At 31.9% G+C, this 18,859-nt stretch overlaps 2 protein-coding genes across 4 annotated transcripts; both read right to left on the bottom strand.

Moving 5' to 3' along the window:
• Positions 1-5,755: 5,755 nt before the first annotated feature.
• LOC114403182 (calmodulin) lies at positions 5,756-8,101 on the bottom strand. The gene is made up of 2 exons (XM_028365974.1): positions 7,890-8,101; positions 5,756-6,517 (listed from the first exon to the last, which is right to left on the bottom strand). Exons 1-2 carry the CDS (start codon positions 7,963-7,965, stop codon positions 6,144-6,146), a joined length of 450 nt encoding a protein of 149 aa, XP_028221775.1. The 5' UTR covers positions 7,966-8,101; the 3' UTR covers positions 5,756-6,143.
• Positions 8,102-13,064: 4,963 nt separating this feature from the next.
• On the bottom strand, positions 13,065-18,671 carry LOC114403741 (TMV resistance protein N-like). Of its 3 annotated transcripts, none has more exons than XM_028366885.1 (7): positions 18,408-18,659; positions 18,181-18,272; positions 17,888-18,019; positions 15,525-16,614; positions 15,126-15,428; positions 13,528-14,976; positions 13,065-13,414 (listed from the first exon to the last, which is right to left on the bottom strand). In XM_028366885.1, the coding sequence occupies exons 3-7, from the start codon at positions 17,998-18,000 to the stop codon at positions 13,388-13,390; spliced, it is 2,982 nt and encodes a 993-aa protein (XP_028222686.1). In that variant the 5' UTR covers positions 18,001-18,019; positions 18,181-18,272; positions 18,408-18,659; the 3' UTR covers positions 13,065-13,387. The 3 variants fall into 3 exon arrangements, with proteins under 3 accessions (XP_028222686.1, XP_028222687.1, XP_028222688.1); XM_028366886.1 differs by having other exon boundaries at positions 18,181-18,259; XM_028366887.1 differs by lacking the exon at positions 13,065-13,414 and having other exon boundaries at positions 13,895-14,078; positions 14,230-14,976; positions 18,408-18,671.
• Between the last annotated feature and the right edge of the window lie 188 nt (positions 18,672-18,859).

Below are 18,859 nucleotides of genomic sequence, written 5' to 3'. Positions count from 1 at the left end.
ACCATTGAAATACAAGAACATGTGTAGATCTAAGATTTAATCAGTTAATTTTTTTTTAATCTACTTTAAACAGAACCAAACCACAAGACAATGGAGGATATAAATGGATGATAAGATGAAGAACAAGGAATTAAAGTGAATTGATCGAACAAAAAGATAGATGAAGCAAAAGAATATCACCTAGATGAAGATGCTCTTGATACCACATGATGTAGCTCCATGTGGAGCTTGTAGGCCTTAGATCTTCTTCATCAATGGAGTCCTTTGCTCTTTGAATTTCAATGGCAGCGGAATGGAGAAGAAAGAAAGATGATTGGAGACGCCACTTCAAGGAGAAGATGAGTCAAGTACAAGCTCACCACCATAGGAAGCCATGGATAAGAGCTTGAAGGAGGAGAAGATGAAGGGAGGGAGAAGGAAAGAAGGAGCACAAAATTTTGTGTCTCAGATGAGGTCTGAACTTTGAAGTTTAATTCTCAAAATGATCAAAGTTGAAAAAAAGCACACGCATGTCCTCTATTTATAGCCTAAGTGTCACACAAAATTAGAGGAAAATTTGAATTTCTATTCAAATTTCACTTGAATTTGAAATTGAATTTGTGGAGCCAAATTTTAGAGCCAAAATTTCACTAATTATGATTAATGAATTTTAGCTATGGTTAAGCCCACTGATTCAAGATCAAGTCCAAGATTCTCCACTAAGTGTGCTTAGGTGTCATGAGACATGTAAAACATGAAGTACATACACAAAGTGTGACTATATGATGTGGCAATGGGGTGTAGCAAACAAATGCTCACCTCCCCCTCTAAAATTTAATTGGATTGGGCTTCTCCCAATTTAATTAAATTAATTTCTCAACACACACATCAAATATTCACTTAATGCATGTGAAATTACAAAATTACCCCTAATACAAAAACTAGTCTAGGTGCCCTAAAATACAAGGGCTGAAAAATCATACATTTCTAGGGTACCCTACCTATATTATAGAGCCCTAAATACAAGGCCCAAAAGTAATGAAATTCTAATATAATATGTACAAAGATAAGTGGGCTCATACTTAGCCCATGAGCCCAAAATCTACCATAAGAAGGCTCATGAGAACCCTAGGGTCTTCCCTTACCTCTCTGGTCCAATCTTCTTGGAATCTTCTATCCAATGCCCTTAGGGGGTAAGATTGCATCAGTGATTATTGCTATTGAAAAGAAAATTTTAAAAGGAAAAGTTCCCTTCTCATCATAATAATGGAATCAAATGGTGGCTACAAGCAAACAGTTTCTAGTTGTGCCACGAACATCATCTTTAGACTTTAGTTATCTTTTGGATACACCAACCAATGAAATTATTTCAATGTCTACCAAGTTTTATTATTTTAGGCACCATTATTAATAGAGACAACTATCATAACCCTAACAGCATGTTCAATTCCCCATTCACATGACAAAATGCATTGCATCATCAAAGGCCAATATCAAGCTTATAAACAAAATGCATTGCATCATCAAAGGCCATTTTTAATTAAAAATGGTTTATTAGTTAAAAAACAGTTGCAGCAACTTTTTCTTTCATGTCGATTATGCACTCTGCCTAGATGCCTGATTCATTTGATTGAAATATTTAGGATTATAACATGCTGCTAAGTTGCTAGATTGTACCATAAACCACCATGGATTTAGACACAGTGATTGCCAATCCTATACTACAACAAAGTACATAACACAAACGGAAATTTTAGCAGTAAGACTTAAATTAAATGCATCAGTGAAATGGAAGGGAGAGCGTAAGAAACTTACCTTTCACTGTTGAGTTCAACTTAAAGCTTTCTCACAAATCGTAGCTCAGGAATGGTAACAAAATCACAGTTCACACATTTAACCTGTAATGTAAAACATCAACTACTTCAAAATGAGACTGGATTATAGGCATAGACAAAAAACTTAAACAACACAGTACCACACATAGAAACAAAACATATAGACATATCTACAAACACTTAAAATTATGCTAAAGTACTATTTTTAATGTTGGTGTGAGGTATCTGAATTTTTTTATCTCAATGGTTGGCTAAACATAAAGGTTTAGAGGTGCTTCAACTCGGTCATTGGAAACATTCACCTTCACACCACATTGAAGGAGGGAGTCAACAATTCCTATGATACTAACACACATCAGTTACCACACAGTAGCAATTATATCTAAAGCACTTAAAAAAAGAAAACAATAAGAGGAAGAAGAAGCAAACTGGTGCGAGGTGAGCCAATGTGTGGATAAAATAAAAACAAGAAGCTAAAACTCAGCCATGCGAGGTGAGCCAAACTCAGCCATGATATTGAATACAAAAAGATGCAGAGAAGAAGACAGAGTCACAAAAAAAGATGCAACAAAATACCTGGGTACAGTGGCGAGTTGTCACAGTGGCTATAGTGCAAAGGGAGATATAGTCGCGAAGATGAAGCTTAGACGAAAAAGAAGAGAGCTTGAGAAAAATAGGACTCATGTTCTAATATTTTTAAATGTAGCTTCAACATCAGTTTTCAATACAAAACTGATGTTAACCAAGCAATGTAAACGATAACATCAGTTTTATTGAAAAAACCAATGTTAACTTATCAAACGTTAATATCGGTTTTACAGATAATCGATGTTAACGTATTATTTACAATTATACCACCGCGTTTATGTAAACATTGATTTTATCAAAAATCGATGTTAACCTAACGATATTAAATCTACATTTTCTAGTAGTGTTTCACACAAAACAAGAAATGTATCATGCACAATCAAATGATAATTAAATGATTAAATGTAAACTTACTTCTATTTTTGCATTCAACTTGCTGGCTATTTAGGGTAGTTGAAGGTCAAATTGTGTAGTAGTTGAAAAAACTTTTAATACAAATTAAGGAAAATTCTTTCTTTATTCGCCAAAAGTTTTTGGCCTACTGGTCCTCGTAGTCATTCAAAATTTGACACTTGTCAAATGCATCTGACAATAGCATTGCTTTAATTCCGTTAAAGACAGATGATATTACTTGCATGGGTCGACTCATTGTATTCGGTTAAAAGTGACAGCATCTATAGCACTGCTCGCAAATTAATTATATGGATTAAGCTGGTATTGAAAACTGTCAAATTAACCCGATCAAATCCAAGTTAATTTTAGGTCAACTCATAGTTGCATAAAAATGCTAATAACTTTTCAAACCTCTTATAATTTATTTTTTGAAAAAAAACTGAACGTGAAAGTGAAAAGGAATCCAATCAAGTCAAGACCTGACGTGAATCAATTGGGTTTTTTTCTTTTATATTTTATCTGGCCTAAGATAATTATCTTTAAGAAAATTTAATAATTTAGGTCAGATCCATATTTAGTATTCGCATATGTATGGGTCAGTGTTAGAAACCAAGTTCAGATTCGAAAAGTTGAGTGCATATCAATCATAAAACATAAGATGCTAAATGTCACCTTGGAACAAAAGTCATATGAGATGCTTTTTTTTTACACAAATCATTTGAGATGTTATCCACTTTATTCTCGTTCTTTAGTTTTGTTGGGGGTGTTTTGTCATCATTATAGATATTTTTTCTTTTTCTTCTAGATGAATTCTTTTGACCACCTTCCACCACCCAAGTGCTTTAAGCCCGTGATGGCAGCTTTATTCCATGAGGCCGATACGTAACTACTAAAGAGACCATGTCACCAGTCACATTCACGTCCAAATCCACACCATGTTTGTTCTGTCCTAACATCAGGTTACCGCGATTAAAACAACTAAAGTTTAAGTTTTACACTTAATAATAAAAAAATATCTTTCTTTAGTTTTATAAAACAAAATGATCACATTTTCTTTAAAAAAATATCTTATGTTAGAAAAAAAATCTAATGTATAATTATCTTATTTAAAATATAAATGGTTTTCTTAAAATTTGTTTTAAACATTACTTTTCGTTGGGTCTTTCCCGCTCCACCTAATACTTTTATGTGATGTGGTGACAACAAAAGTTGTGCAACATTCTCAAGCATCGAGTGATTCAAAGAGAGCACACAATGAAAAGGCACTAGCGAATCCGCAGTGAGGGTGCTTGATGCATCACTTGTAAGATGGGACATAACGACAAGTAGCCGTACAATATTTCCTTAGCATTATTTGATGATAGAGATTTGAAAAAAAAAAACAAACTTTTTTTTAATTAAGTTAATTGAAAGAATTGCCAACTTATAGTGACTCAATAACGGCTTGTAGTGATTGTTCAAACTAGAAACGGAGAGAACGGGTATTATTTGCAAATAAAAGGGGTGGAAGCATCGCATATTATTAAAGTATGATTTGTGTTGTGAACAGTTTAGTGGAATGCTTATGAGTAAGGGGCCTTACACGGGATGGATTAGAACTAAACCCATTATCTAATCTGATTAAAATTTTATGGATTGAATTAGATTAGATTAAGTTAGATTTGTGTAATTTTATAGACAAATTCAATCCAAACCACTGATCATAAATAAATTCGATCAGACTGCATCAATCTAATTTTGAACATTTAAAAATTATTTTTGATTTTGTAAAAATTAATTTGTTTTTACCTAACGTTTTATAACTATATAATGACCATGTCTTTCAAAGAAACCAACTTGTGACTATATTTTGATTAATAGAATAGTTTTAATGCTAGTATTTTTTTTGCTGAATTTTTAATGCTAATACTATTATCATAAGAAAACACAAAATCATGAAAGAAATAAAAACATCTAAAAAGGAAAAGGAAAAAAATAATGAATGATTTAATTTAATAAATTATGTTTTCAAAATTTAGTGTTTTTATTTAATAATGTAATTTATATGTAAAAAAAAAATGTTATGGATCGGGTCATGAGTTCAAATAATAGGACCCGTGACCAATCCATAAATTGAATGAATCTAATCCAATTTGACCCAAACAAAACTAATTGGTTTCGGAGGTTATCCAAATCCATGAACGTTAGAGTCATTGCCGAGAAATCAATACGGTAAAAATCAACAGCTACTTCATAAGGAAGTTTTCAATTGCATTTTAGTTAATAAAATAGTTATAATTATTGTTAAAAAATTTGGTAAAACGCACAATGATTTTTTAAGCCTAACCCTATTGCTGTATAGGTATAATTGGCTAAATCGTACGAAAACACGCGGATGCGAACCATGAAGAGACCTGGGCAAAGTAAACCATGCATGGCCTTGTTGAATTTTAAATAAATTAAACAGTAATTAAAGTTAGAACCCGTCAACCGGTTATGATAGCAAATTTCATTCAACGCATCAGTAATATTATCATTCTATTAGATGTTTGAAATTTAAAACTTGATATCTCTTCTAGACTTTGTAATAAAAACAAATTTGCATGTGATATGAATATTAAGTTACCGTATGACTCAATTATTTTCTCTTCTCCTTGAAAGGAGAAATTGATATTAAATATATTTTCTGAAAAACACATGATAAATTTGGCAACTTGGTATTTTAAAAAAAATGAATTATCTTGATTTTCGAACTTCAACTTTAAAATCACTTTTAAGCAAAAATACAGTGCTTGTTAGTTTAGGTAATAATTCTGTAACCGGATGCCTAGCTTCACATTCGGAAAAGGAAAAAGGAGGCAAGGTCATTAATGATTGTAAAATGTTTGATCATTTAACAATTGATGAGATGAAACCAGTGTAGAGCACAACAAATTCCACAATTTAAACCCAAGCAGATTGCATTGAATTCAAAATGATCATAATAACAATCACATGGCAAAAGATATAAAATATTAACAGCATTAGCCACCCACATTTAAAAAAACACAAATGCATCCAATTGTTCTAGGTTCATAATAATAATAATAATAACCAAAAGAAGATGAAAACGGAGAGTAACAAAGCATGGTGAGACACAGCTACCGAAGCTACTAAAAACAAGGGACAGAGCAAACAAGTAGGATAACTAGGGAGCAGAGAAGTAGTAGCAATTAAAGCAAACAAGAAAAATAGACACTCAACTAACAAAACCTAATAACCCCAAATCAAGATGGACCTAATGGGAATAGAATTCTCATCAAAACTTATCTGCCCTGTCCCTCTTCTCTTTATATGCTTTTCAAATTTAGGTTATGGTTGGAATGGTCCTCACTTGGCCATCATGACTTTGACAAACTCCTCATAGTTGATCTGTCCATCACCGTCAACATCGGCCTCACGGATCATCTCATCCACCTCCTCGTCCGTCAGCTTCTCCCCAAGATTTGTCATGACATGGCGGAGCTCAGCTGCAGAGATGAAACCATTCTGATCCTTGTCAAACACACGGAAAGCCTCCTTAAGCTCCTCCTCTGAGTCGGTGTCTTTCATCTTGCGAGCCATCAGGTTGAGGAACTCTGGGAAATCGATGGTTCCGTTGCCATCAGCATCAACCTCGTTTATCATATCCTGCAGTTCTGCCTCAGTTGGGTTTTGACCAAGTGACCTCATAACAGTCCCAAGTTCCTTGGTAGTAATGCAACCTACAGAATGTTTACAAAATAGTTAAACACAAAAGAAAATGATTCAAACAACCTCACAAGAGAAATGTAGGACAAAGTTATGTTGAAAGCAAAGTTTCAAAAGAATAAGATAATTTGCAGCCAGGGGAGGGGGTATAAGCATGGAAAGTGATGAACATTATCAAGTATCATTGTATCAAAGGTACACCACAAGCTATATATTAGGTAACAGTTTTTCACAATAATGCTTATTTAACATTTCAAGTTATCAAAACAGGAAAACCGTCATGTGAAGATATTGTGAGTATCCATGCGAGTTGGGGTTGACCTATCCACTGAGACACTCACAACAAAAATAGCCACAGAATGTTACAAAGGTTAAAAATCCAGACAAAATGAAATCCATATTCCAAAACCAAAAATCTAAGCACACAAGAATGTCTAGCTATAAGAAACCAAACAATCCAATCCTTCAAAAGAATAAATATGCACATGAAACACAATCATACGCTACTTCGGTTGCCAAATCAAACCCCCATAATCTTAGTACTTTCAAGGGGCAAACTTGCACATTTCTGACTCCACAAATCACAGAAAACTCATTGAAAAGAAAAACAGATCCTCAATTAAATGCACCAAGGAAGAAAAATGTTTTCCCCAACAGTATAAGCAATCAAACACGAGTCCAAAATGCTGATACCACATTCTGGTCAGAGAAAAACACACAAGGGCTTGTCATAAACCAACCCAACAAGATGGCACCAACAGATCCACCACCAAAACACAATCCAACATTCCATTCTCAGACATCACAACAACAAAAACCCCCAAATTATAACACAACAAACTGCCACCCATAAAAAGGGAAAAGGGAACTCTCCCACATTCAGCTTTCTAAATCAGAATCCATAACACCAAATTCCAAATCCACAAAAAAAAAAAAAAAAAATTCTAACTTTTTACACGTGCATCAAACAAGAACAAAAGAAAAATCAAACACCGAATTCGAAATCCAAAAACGCTTAAAGTGCATTCCCAACCAATCCCATGATCCACATACACCCACTCCCCGAATCGTCATCACACACCGCCACATACCAATCACAAACCAACGAGAATCGAAGAAATTTCCACATCAACATCCACAAGGTCAAACAAAAACGAAACCCTAAATCACCCAGAAAAAAATAGTTTCAAGAAAATTCACCACCACCACCACCCCCCCCCCCCCCAAAAAAAAAAAACAAAATTAAAATTTTTTGCATGCAAACGAACACGGGACATGCAACAACTACAAACTAATTGCGAAAATCAGATCTAAGAAACACGCGAAAACTAAAACGAGGGTTAGAGAAAGAGAGAAACATAGAGAGAGGGATCTGAAGAGAGAGACCATCGCCGTCCTTGTCGAAGAGGCTGAAGGCCTCCTTGAACTCGGCGATCTGGTCGTCGGTGAGCTGGTCGGCCATTGGAGGAGAGAGAGGGGCGTTTGGGGAGCGAGAAAGTGAGGGAAAATGAAAGGAAACGAAAGGAAAATATGAATGTGGAAAAACAAGAACGAGAGGAATGGGGTATATATAGAGATAAGGAAAATATGAATGTGGAAAAACAAGAACGAGAGGAATGTATATATATATATATATATATATATATATATATATATATATATATATATATATATATATCCCTACTACATCCTCTCCCTCGTTGTGGTCTTAAACTTCAAATGCCATCTTAATAAATTATTTTCGTTTTGGTGAAAATAATTTATTTTTTTTAAAGTGTACTAGATAAATTATTTCCTTCATTTATTTTTTATTACAAAAAAGTTTAGGTGAGTTAGTGTATAGATAAATATGGTTGATTTGTGATCTTAGAAGTTTTTTTTAAAGTCTTTTTGTAAATAAATAAAGTTATCATTTGAAGAAAAATTTTGTGAGATTGATAATAAATATTTACATAAATGAAAATAAATTTGGTAACTTACTGATTGTTATACTACTAGTTAAATGTACTGCTTTTTATAGCAACACCAATTCATGATGGAACCAGGACACCTATCTGTGACCGAGCATGGAATCCTAATATTCCAATGAGTCCTCCAAGGTTGGTCCTAAAATCATTGTTCCTTGTTGAGATAATATATACCTTCTGCTTTAATAGAAAGATTCCTTCCTTCCCATTTGTATGCTAGGCCCTTTTTAAATTTATTTTTATCCAACTGGAAAAGGAAAAGATAGAATGTCCTAAACAGTATGCAGCACTATTAGTTAGTAGCATGTGATGTGTGAATTCAAATGATGAAAAAATGTTATTTAAGTAATGTTTTAAAAAATATTAAAAATTATCAAAAAAAAATTATTTATCAAATAATTAAATAATTTTTTTATCATCAAAAAAATAAAAAATAATTAAAATATCTTTTCTAACATAATCTATATCATCAAGTTCAGCACCTTACCCTCCTAGAATCTCAGGAGGGCCGCCTATGACTCCAGGCGCCGGTGGTGTGGACGTGACGACTCCAATTTTAGATAAGTTTGTTTTGTCAATCTATGAAAGACAAATTTATTATGTACATTTTCTTGTTTTGCATGGCTGATCTATTCGATTACATCATCAAATTGAAACTTCGTGATATTCTCTTCATCTATGATAAGTAACTTGTAAAGCTTGGTCCATGAAATGAAGGAGGACTGGTGTGGTAGGCTTACCATGGCCAGTGTTTGTGTGTGTGTCTTAATTGATTTACTTTCTTAATTACTATTATTCAACACTAATGTTGCATTTAATACAAAGATGATTATTGCTCTGCTCATAATATTTTGTTTGCCTCTTGTTTGTCTCCTCATGCATCTAATTTTGTCTCATGTGTCTATCATGCAGACAAACCCGTAAGGATAAGTGTTGACATTTCCATTTTTGTACCAAGCATAATCCTGGATCTCTATTACTTGTCCTAATTTGATTTGATTGGGTTGCATCATCAGAAAATATTTAAAATGTATTTTTCTTACATTAGTTTGGCAATTTGGCGGTTTAATTTTGTAGATGGGGACAATGAAGGGCCATGGTTTATGCCAGATATATTAGTCAATGTACAAAAGGGCGGAGAGGAATCTGTTGGGAGTTATAAGAGAGCTACTTCCGATATGGTCTACTAGCTTGCACGTTATTTTTTCATCAATTTTATTTATTTTTTATCTCGATCATACAAGGTGTTGGAAAAACTATCTAAATTGTGATCATTCTTAGATAGAGAAAATATATTGAAAGGTTCACATAGTGGATAATTATGCATAAAAGAAAACATGTTCAAGTCTCAAATGATTAAAGATAGTGTCGAGATAAATTATAAAAATAAAAAATAATTTTCACCTTATAATCGATTAGACATGGCAATGAGGCGGGGCGGATACGGGTATTGTCTCCTCAATCCCTTATCTGGACTCCCCAACATATCAACATACTCTCCTATACCCGACGGGTTTAAGTTTATTATCTCATCCCTGTCCCCATCGGGTATCGGATATCCCCAACCCCGTCCCATACACGATTTAAATTAAAAAATACTTTCTTTTGTAAAACAATATTAAAAATTTGATTTTAGAAAAATTAAATAGATTGTTAAACATTTATTTTTAACTACTTATATATCAATAAATTTATTAAATTATATAAAAAATCTAAAATTTTATATAAAAATTAACTAATAATAAAAAATTTATATAAAAATTAACTAGTTAAGAAAATAATATTAAATTATATAAAAATTCTAAAATAAAATTAACTAATAATAAAAATTTTATACCTTTTGATTAAATTATACAAAAATTCTAAAGATTTTAAGTGGCGGAACGAGTTCGGTTTCGGGGTCGGGATAGGTCCAGTAATCACATACCCTTACCCGTACTCGACTTTTGGTTATCGGGGAAAATCCGAACCCATATCCGGTCAACTCAGATATTACCCGTCAAAGTCGAGACAGATTCAGGTGGGTACCCAGGGTACGGGTTTTCTTGTCATGTCTATAGCCGATTTTGTAAGATTGAGTTAGACTCATAACTAACGTTTTAACATGGTATCAAAGTCTATCATAGATAGATCCCTTTGTGTGTCTTGCTTTGAGTAGGTCCTCTTGAGAAAATCTCCAAGTTGATAGATATGCCAAACTATTTGTTTAGTTATTTTGGAAGAATTAGTTCAACCATGATAGGCTTGTGTAGAGAAATTATTATCTTTGTCCTTAAATATAAAACTTTTTTTTTTATAAACCTAAATATAAAACTCTTTTTTCAAATTTATTTGTTTGTTTTACAAGACTCTTTTTATGTTTTCTCTTACATTATTTTTTTGGCTTAAAAACATTTTTAGTCCCTCCAACCTAGCATTTTTTTTTGTTTTTTTACTAACAAAATTATTTTCTTGTTTTTAGTTTTTGCAAATTATATTTGTTTTGCTTTTAGTACTTAAGACACTTTAGATAACACTTTGAACAGTGAAAAATAATTTAAAGTGTTATCTAAAGTGTTTTAAGGACTAGAAACAAAATAAAATAATTTGTAAAGACTAAAAACAAAAAAATGTTAAATTGCAGGGACTAAAAATATATTTAAGTCTTTTTTATATCAATATACACTTAATTACTTTACAATAAATTAATAAGATAAATTTATTTTCTCTTATAAGGATTTAAGAAGATGATTAACAATAATTTTAAGGGTAATTTCTGTAAAATAATACTAATTGTTAAAAAAATTTAATGCTACTAACTAAATTAATCAATTTTTATAAAAGATGTGAATTAGTTAAAAGAGTTTTATATTTAGGGACAAAAGTAGTATTTAATAGGCTTAATTATCAATTTGGTCCCTAAATTATTTAAATATTTTTTAATTTGATCCCTAAATTTTTAAAATTTTCAATTTGGTTCTTCAATTTTTAAAATTGCATCAATTTAATCTTTTCCACCAAATTGGATTGACATTGTTATGATTGTGAATTCCAGCAGTTTTCTTTTACAAATATTGATGATTTTTAACTGTCACTATATTTATTATTATTTTAATTTTTAAATTTGTTGGTGATTTTTGCAAATGCATTAAATTTTAGGGACTAAAAATATAATTAAGCTTATTTATATAAGGCAAGTATATGGAAAATTAAAAATTGTAACTTGTTACAAACATGTCAAAATTTTAAGGCTTGATCACCACAAATTGTCTTAGGACTTTGGTAACTCTTTTTAGGCAAATTTATACCCTGTCTCATAATATAATATTTTCTAGATTTAAATATGTTTTTGATTCTTGATAAGTACTTGATTTTTTGTGTTTGCTTCTTAATAAATTTTTGTTTAGTATTGAGTCTCTAATAAAATAATATTTTTGTTTTTTTATCTTTAATATTTTGTTTTAGTCTCCGATACTTTAGTGAATTTTATATTTACTCCTTAATAAATAATTGAATTTTTTTTTAGTCCTAACCAATAACAAATAGAATTTTTTTATTAGAAACTAAATACAAAATTCACTAATTCATCATCGACTAAAAATAAGTGTCAATGACCAAAAATAAAATTATTGTTTTATTAAGAATTCAACGTAAAACAAAAATTTATTAAGAAGCAGGCATAAAAATTGAATATTTATTAGAGATAAAAAAACATATTTAAACCTATTTTTTATTAATTTTTAAAAATTTTAATTTGGTTCTTCAATTTTTAAAATTGCATCAATTTAATCTTTTCCACCGAATTGGATTGACATTGTTAGGATTATGAATTCCTGCAGTTTTCTTTTACAAATATTGATGATTTTTAACTGTCACTATATTTATTATTATTTTAATTTTTAAATTTGTTGGTGATTTTTGCAAATGCATTAAATTTTAGGGACTAAAAATATAATTAAGCTTATTTATATAAGGCAAATATATGGAAAATTAAAAATTGTAACTTGCTACAAACATGTCAAAATTTTAAGGCTTGATCACCACAAATTTTGTCTTAGGACTTTGGTAACTCTTTTTAGACAAGTTTATACCCTGTCTCATAATATAATATTTTCTAGATTTATATATGTTTTTTATTCTTGATAAGTACTTGATTTTTTGTGTTTGCTTCCTAATAAATTTCTGTTTTGCATTGAGTCTCTAATAAAATAATATTTTTGTTTTTTTATCTTTGATATTTTGTTTTAGTCTTCGATACTTTAGTAAATTTTATATTTACTCCTTAATAAATTATTGAATTTTGTTTTAGTCCTGACCAATAACAAATAGAAAATTTTTATTAGAAATCAAATACAAAATTCACTAATTCATCATGGACTAAAAATAAGTGTTAATGACCAAAAATAAAATTATTATTTTATTAAGAATTCAACGTAAAAACAAAAATTTATTAGGAAGCAGGCATAAAAATTGAATATTTATTAGAGATAAAAAAAAACATATTTAAACCTATTTTCTATTAATTTAAGGCTTAATATAGATTTTGTAATAACTAATATGAAAGAAATGTAGCAGCAAAATTTGCAGCTAGTTGCACCATCATGATGTAAAGAACTACCATGAAATAACACAAAACTCAAAATTAATTCCAACAATTGGATAGCTAAAATAGTAGAAGTCCCAAGCTACATACGTGACTGAACTTTAACATCTAACTATGGAATTAACAATACATTACCAATAACAACTTGTCATAACTTATCTATCTCCATACTGTGGAGTAGATACCACAATATGGACCCTTTTTATTTTTGAATGAAGTGACCAAACAATTAGATATGACTTACGAGTGCTGCTTTGACTCTCCCAGCAAAGTAGTGCTCATTTCCCATCAATATTCTCATGAGTTTTTCAAAAGAAAACTTGCTCAACATGTAATTACAGCACAATGTTATGCATGATTTTCTGAAACCAAGAGAAATTCCAACTGATAATTTCTATATTTAATGGACTAATTTGATTTAGGAAAATAACATAAGTAAGGATCCTACAATCAAGGAGTGGTTGAAGTTTCATACCGATGAAGTAATGGCAGGAAGATTATCACATGCAGTTCTCCTCCTCTTGGTTCTGAAAAGTTGTTCACAGTTTTCTTCATTTTCATTATTGCAGCTTTCAACTCCAACTTCTTTTGCTCTTGGTTCTGACTCATTGTCAAAAATTTCGTTGCTGCTACTACTCACCAGCTTAAACCCGGATTCTGTCCCATATACTGGAAAGACCCCACATCCTTTTATGGTGTCTTTATTACCATTAATGTCAGCAAATATAAATGTCATGTTACTGAAAGGATCATACACTTCACCTGTTCCACAAAATTTGCTGGCATTATGATACCAAAATAACACATGATCTGAAATTAAATTTTCGCAGCCTATAAACCTGCGACGGTCACAACCTATCAATATGTCATCTCGATGGATAGAACAAGAAAACTGATGATCTGACACTGGACCCTTAGAAAGAATGATGACAGAAACATAACCCCGCAATTGAGACTTAGGAAGAGACGGAATAGTTATCGAACTCTCTGCTGTACGAAACCTACACAAGTCGGTGACATGGTCTCCTAGCGGGAAGATGAAATACCCATCATCAAAATACGCAGGATTGTAAAGATATTGTTGATGTATGTAGGGTATGCGGCTTTGTAACATGTGTTGTAACACTAGATCTTGTGTGATGTCTGTCTCCAGAGAAATACAGTTAAAGGCACTCACCTCTTTAACCGATGGTGGAAGCTCCGGCAGAGACACGAGTTTACAACAATCATTTAAATAAAGCTCGCTCAGGGATGGTGGAAGCTCCTGCAGAGACACCAATTTCCTACAATCATTTAACCAAAGCACTTTCAGCATTGAAAGGATTTTGATGCTTGCAGGCAAAAGCTCAATATTAGTTCCACATAGGTCTAACTCTTTTAAAGATAATAAGTGACCAATTGATGTTGGCAATGCAAATATAGCAGTGTCAGGTAACTCCAATACTGTCAATTTCTCTGATGTCACCGATAATTCCTTGAGAGATGAACAACCGATGAGTGTCAGTACACGGAGAGATTTTATATGAACACTAAGGCTTTCAATCTCTCTACAGCCACTTAAATACAAATATGTAAGCTTCAGGAGAAATAACATTGACGACAATAATGCACGTATAGCAGTCTGAGATAAGTCCAAATGTGTCATTTCCTCTGATGTCACTGAAAATTCCTTGAGAGATGAACAACCTCTGAGTCTCAGTACATTGAGAGATTTTGAATGAACATTAAGGCTTTCAATTTCTTTGCAGCCACTTAAAATCAAATATCTAAGCTTGGGGAGAGATAAGATGGATGGATGGAGCTGATGCAAGCTTTCACAACCAAAAAGAGACACTTTTTCAAGATTTTCTGCCATTGATAAGTCCGGGATCTCAATCAAGTCTCGGGAGTCATCAAGGTCAATTGTCTTCAAATTCAAAAGATTCTATAACATGAAAGATGCATCAATCACATTGTTCAGAAATTATTATGTTCATAATCGTGAGCTTCTCTAGAACTTTTACTAGATGGTACTCTGTCTCGTACCTTTGACAAGTTAAAAGAAAAATGTAATATGCATAACCAAATTCATACCTGAACCCCATCCCAAAGCTTTTTAACCTTGCTACGAAGCATGCGAAGCTCTACAAGTTGTTCAGCACAAAAGCTAGATGGCAAAGACTCAACATGGAATTCATCCCAACGAAGGTACCTCAATTTAGAAGATAATGATTCGAGACCATTTGGAAAGTACACATGAAATCGATTTGTCCGGCACGAATCATGAATTATAAGAAATCTCAAGTTAATCATCTCTGCGAAGGAATTAGAGCTCAAATTTAGATCCCCGGTTAATTTACACAAATCTAAACTTATGCCTTCAACAACATCGGTTCCCTGACAAAAAATATAGAAAATAGAATAATAATTAACATGAATATCATTCATAGAGGATATACATATTGTCAAAAAGAAATTGAATCTACCACTCACTCTTTTATATTTCAATACTTCTTGAACTTCCTCAGGTTTCCATAACCGACTTCGTTTTCCAGGGCTTTTGATGGATTGATGACGAACAATTTCTCTACCCATTTGTTGTATCAAGCCATGCATTTCTATCTTATTGAAATTGGATATTGTTATGAAAGCTTTATCCAAAAGGACTTCTATATCTGATACTGCAAAGAATTCACAAGCTTCCATAAGACTTGTTACCCATTCTTTGTCTTCTCCATTGAAGAAGCATGCAATGTCCAAAAAGATGTCCTGTTGAGAATCATCTAAGGCATCATAACTTAATTTTAATACATCATGAACTTCCGTATTTGGGATCTTTTGGAGTTTTCTCAATTCACTTTCCCATGTTTCTTTACTTCTCCGACGAAAACCTGCACCCAAAACTTTTAAAGCCAAAGGAATCCCTTTGCAATATGAAATTGCACGACTTGATAGATCTTCATATCCATGTGTAGGTTGTTTTTCTTCAAAAACAGTCAAACAGAAAAGCTGAAGAGAGTTATGAAAACTCAATTCCTTGACCTCATATACTTCATCAACTTGTCTAAATATTTGCTTATTTCTAGTTGTAACAATGACTCTACTTCCTTGTCCTAACAAATCATAATCTTTAATTAGATATTCTAACTGCTCTGAGGTAGCAACATCATCCAAAACAATGAGAACTTTTTTACATCCAAGCCTACGCATGACAAATTGGGACACTAAAAAGGGTGCATCAAAACAATGATTTTCATTCTCTAACAACTCAGAAAAAAGTTTCTGACTTAGAGCTTCTAATCCATGCCTTTTTGCATTTTCCCTTACATTTACAAGGAAGCAATCAGCCTCAAACTCATGAGACAGTTTGGCATAGAAAGCACTAGCAAGAGTAGTCTTTCCTATGCCACCCATGCCCCATATTCCAAGGGTTATAACTTCACTTGACCCAATCTTTAGTAATGATTCTACTTTTTCATAATTGTCCTCAATTCCAACCAGTCCTTTAAGTTGGTTTGGATATCTAGGAGTCAATTTTCTTAATACATCTCCAACAATGTCCTTAAGAAGTTCAGATTCAGTCCTAAAATAAGAACAAAGAAATAAACGATTTGTTATACATGAATACAAATGATTATACATAATCTATGCTCAATAAGGTAGTGTTGTGAACGACGGATCCAAAAAAATTCTTTAGTGGGACCAAAAAATAAATTCTATAATATTTTCATAGATGAAATACATTATGAGCTTTTAAAAAATACATCTTCTTATAAAAAAATTAAAAGGATAAAATTAGTATTAATTCATTTATTTTATAACTTTTTATGTTCCTTTTTTTTAAAAAAATTATCTTGTAACAACAATTCCTATTTTTTTATGAGTGCATAAAAATATATTTATTTAATTGGGGAATGAAAATCCAATGATTAAGAGAAGATAATCAATGTCTCTGTTTTTTTTTTTCTCTTTCTACTCAACGAACTTAAGAAAACTAACGTGAAAGTTGTTACACAACCAAATATGCTCACATGCATGTAACAGGATTAGAAGTTAGCAAGCACACATAGAAGACAATTAATGGAAAGGATAAAAGTTTCGAAATTTATAAGAGAAGTCAAGGTGTAATGGAGATATCAATGTTTATTTCTTTAAAGAAAAAATAGATTTGCAATATTTTTCAAAAGTAAATTTCATAGCAGAGGAGTAAACTGCAATAAATAATCATTGCTTGTCTGTACATATTACTTCAATGTGTGTTATATACTGTCAGGATATTGTTGTTCATATCATGAAAATTTAGTGAGACCTAGGAGGATTGGGAAAAAAATTTCTAAGCCACTTCAAGGAATTTTTTGTTAGTGAGATCTCTTATGCATTTGTTAAGTTTTGTTTCAATTACTCAACTATGATTAAAAAGAATTATGCTTTTAACTCTCACACAATTAGACACACTCATGGACAAATAAACTTCACTCCAAAAGCAGCAATTGCATGGATGACAACTATATCTGCCACTATTCACTTTTATATATAATTTGATACCTTATTTATGTCATAAATTTTATCATCCTTATATTTCTGTTGGATTTAGAATCAAATTTCACAACCTCAATTTAAAATAATACCCGCTTTGGATACTAGTTAATATGTTGAAATTCAGCTTGAATCTTTGGGGTACTACATGAATTCGATCCTTATTGAAAATAATTCTTGACTAGGCTTTGTTTATCTCCTAACCGAACTCTCAAGAGTCTTTTTCTCCTGATGAGCCAAAGAGTTAAGACAAAAAAAATGATATATTTCTTTTTTTTTTCTTTCAGAAAATTTAGTCACTCTCAATTCAGTTTACTTACCTATTTCTAGAGTCCCACCCAGCTAAATTGGCTACTTCGGTAAGAGTAGCTTTCCATTTGTTGCACTTGGCTTCTCCTTCATGTTTTGCAAACGCTTTCTCATAGCTTTCCATTTGTTGCACTTGGCTTCTCCTTCATGTTCAACAGACAGATTGTTTAGAAAATACTCTCAACTTTAAATACAAACAGGTATTGATTAGCAGAAAATGTAATATGGTTTGAGTTATTGACAGATGAATCTTATGTTTCAGCTTCTTTATAAATCAAGTGGTGTCTGAATTTCATTTGTATACCTGAAAACAAAGAGTACTCCTCAAACAGAGAACACACTTAGAATTCACTCCAATTTATATACTGCTTATATTGACTAGCCTGGAAATAAAACCTGAAAGGTGTTATAAGTTATAAACAATGTGTGCTTGATTTCCATAAACAACAAGAAATCAAATTGGACATATATCATTTCATCTTCAATTATTTCCATCCAGAAGTAAAATTGACAATAGAGAGAAAAACTTACCACAAACCCAATCCAACTTCTTGCAACCGAGACAAATACAAAGATTCTTTACTTCAACACGAGCTTCTCAGGTTCAACAGAGAAAAACTAGACAACAATTTTACAGTGCACGGAAATATGAGATCAAAACGTTTCCACTCTTTTTTAAGTGTGAAAGAAAAATTAGACAAGAGATGCAAATATCAAAACGTCATGTGCGTTTATCTATGATGCAGAGTCTTCACCTGCCTTCTTAGCAGGTTCCTAGTGGATCCCACACCCTGTGTAAAACCTTTCATGTCTTTTGACTTTTTCATCAGGCAGAGTATTAGAGCATATAGGAATTTTTGAGTTTAAGAATTCTTGTTCACCTTATTTATTATTATTATTGCTCAAGAGTTCTCCTTGGAGGTCGATTCCTAATGAATTTTTATTTTTCTATTTTTTTATTTATTGGATGTGTTTGTTTAAAT

The sequence above is a fragment of the Glycine soja genome, chromosome 20 (assembly GCF_004193775.1).
Source record: "Glycine soja cultivar W05 chromosome 20, ASM419377v2, whole genome shotgun sequence".
NCBI lineage: Eukaryota > Viridiplantae > Streptophyta > Magnoliopsida > Fabales > Fabaceae > Glycine > Glycine soja.
This window is presented reverse-complemented; position numbering and strand designations above follow the sequence as displayed.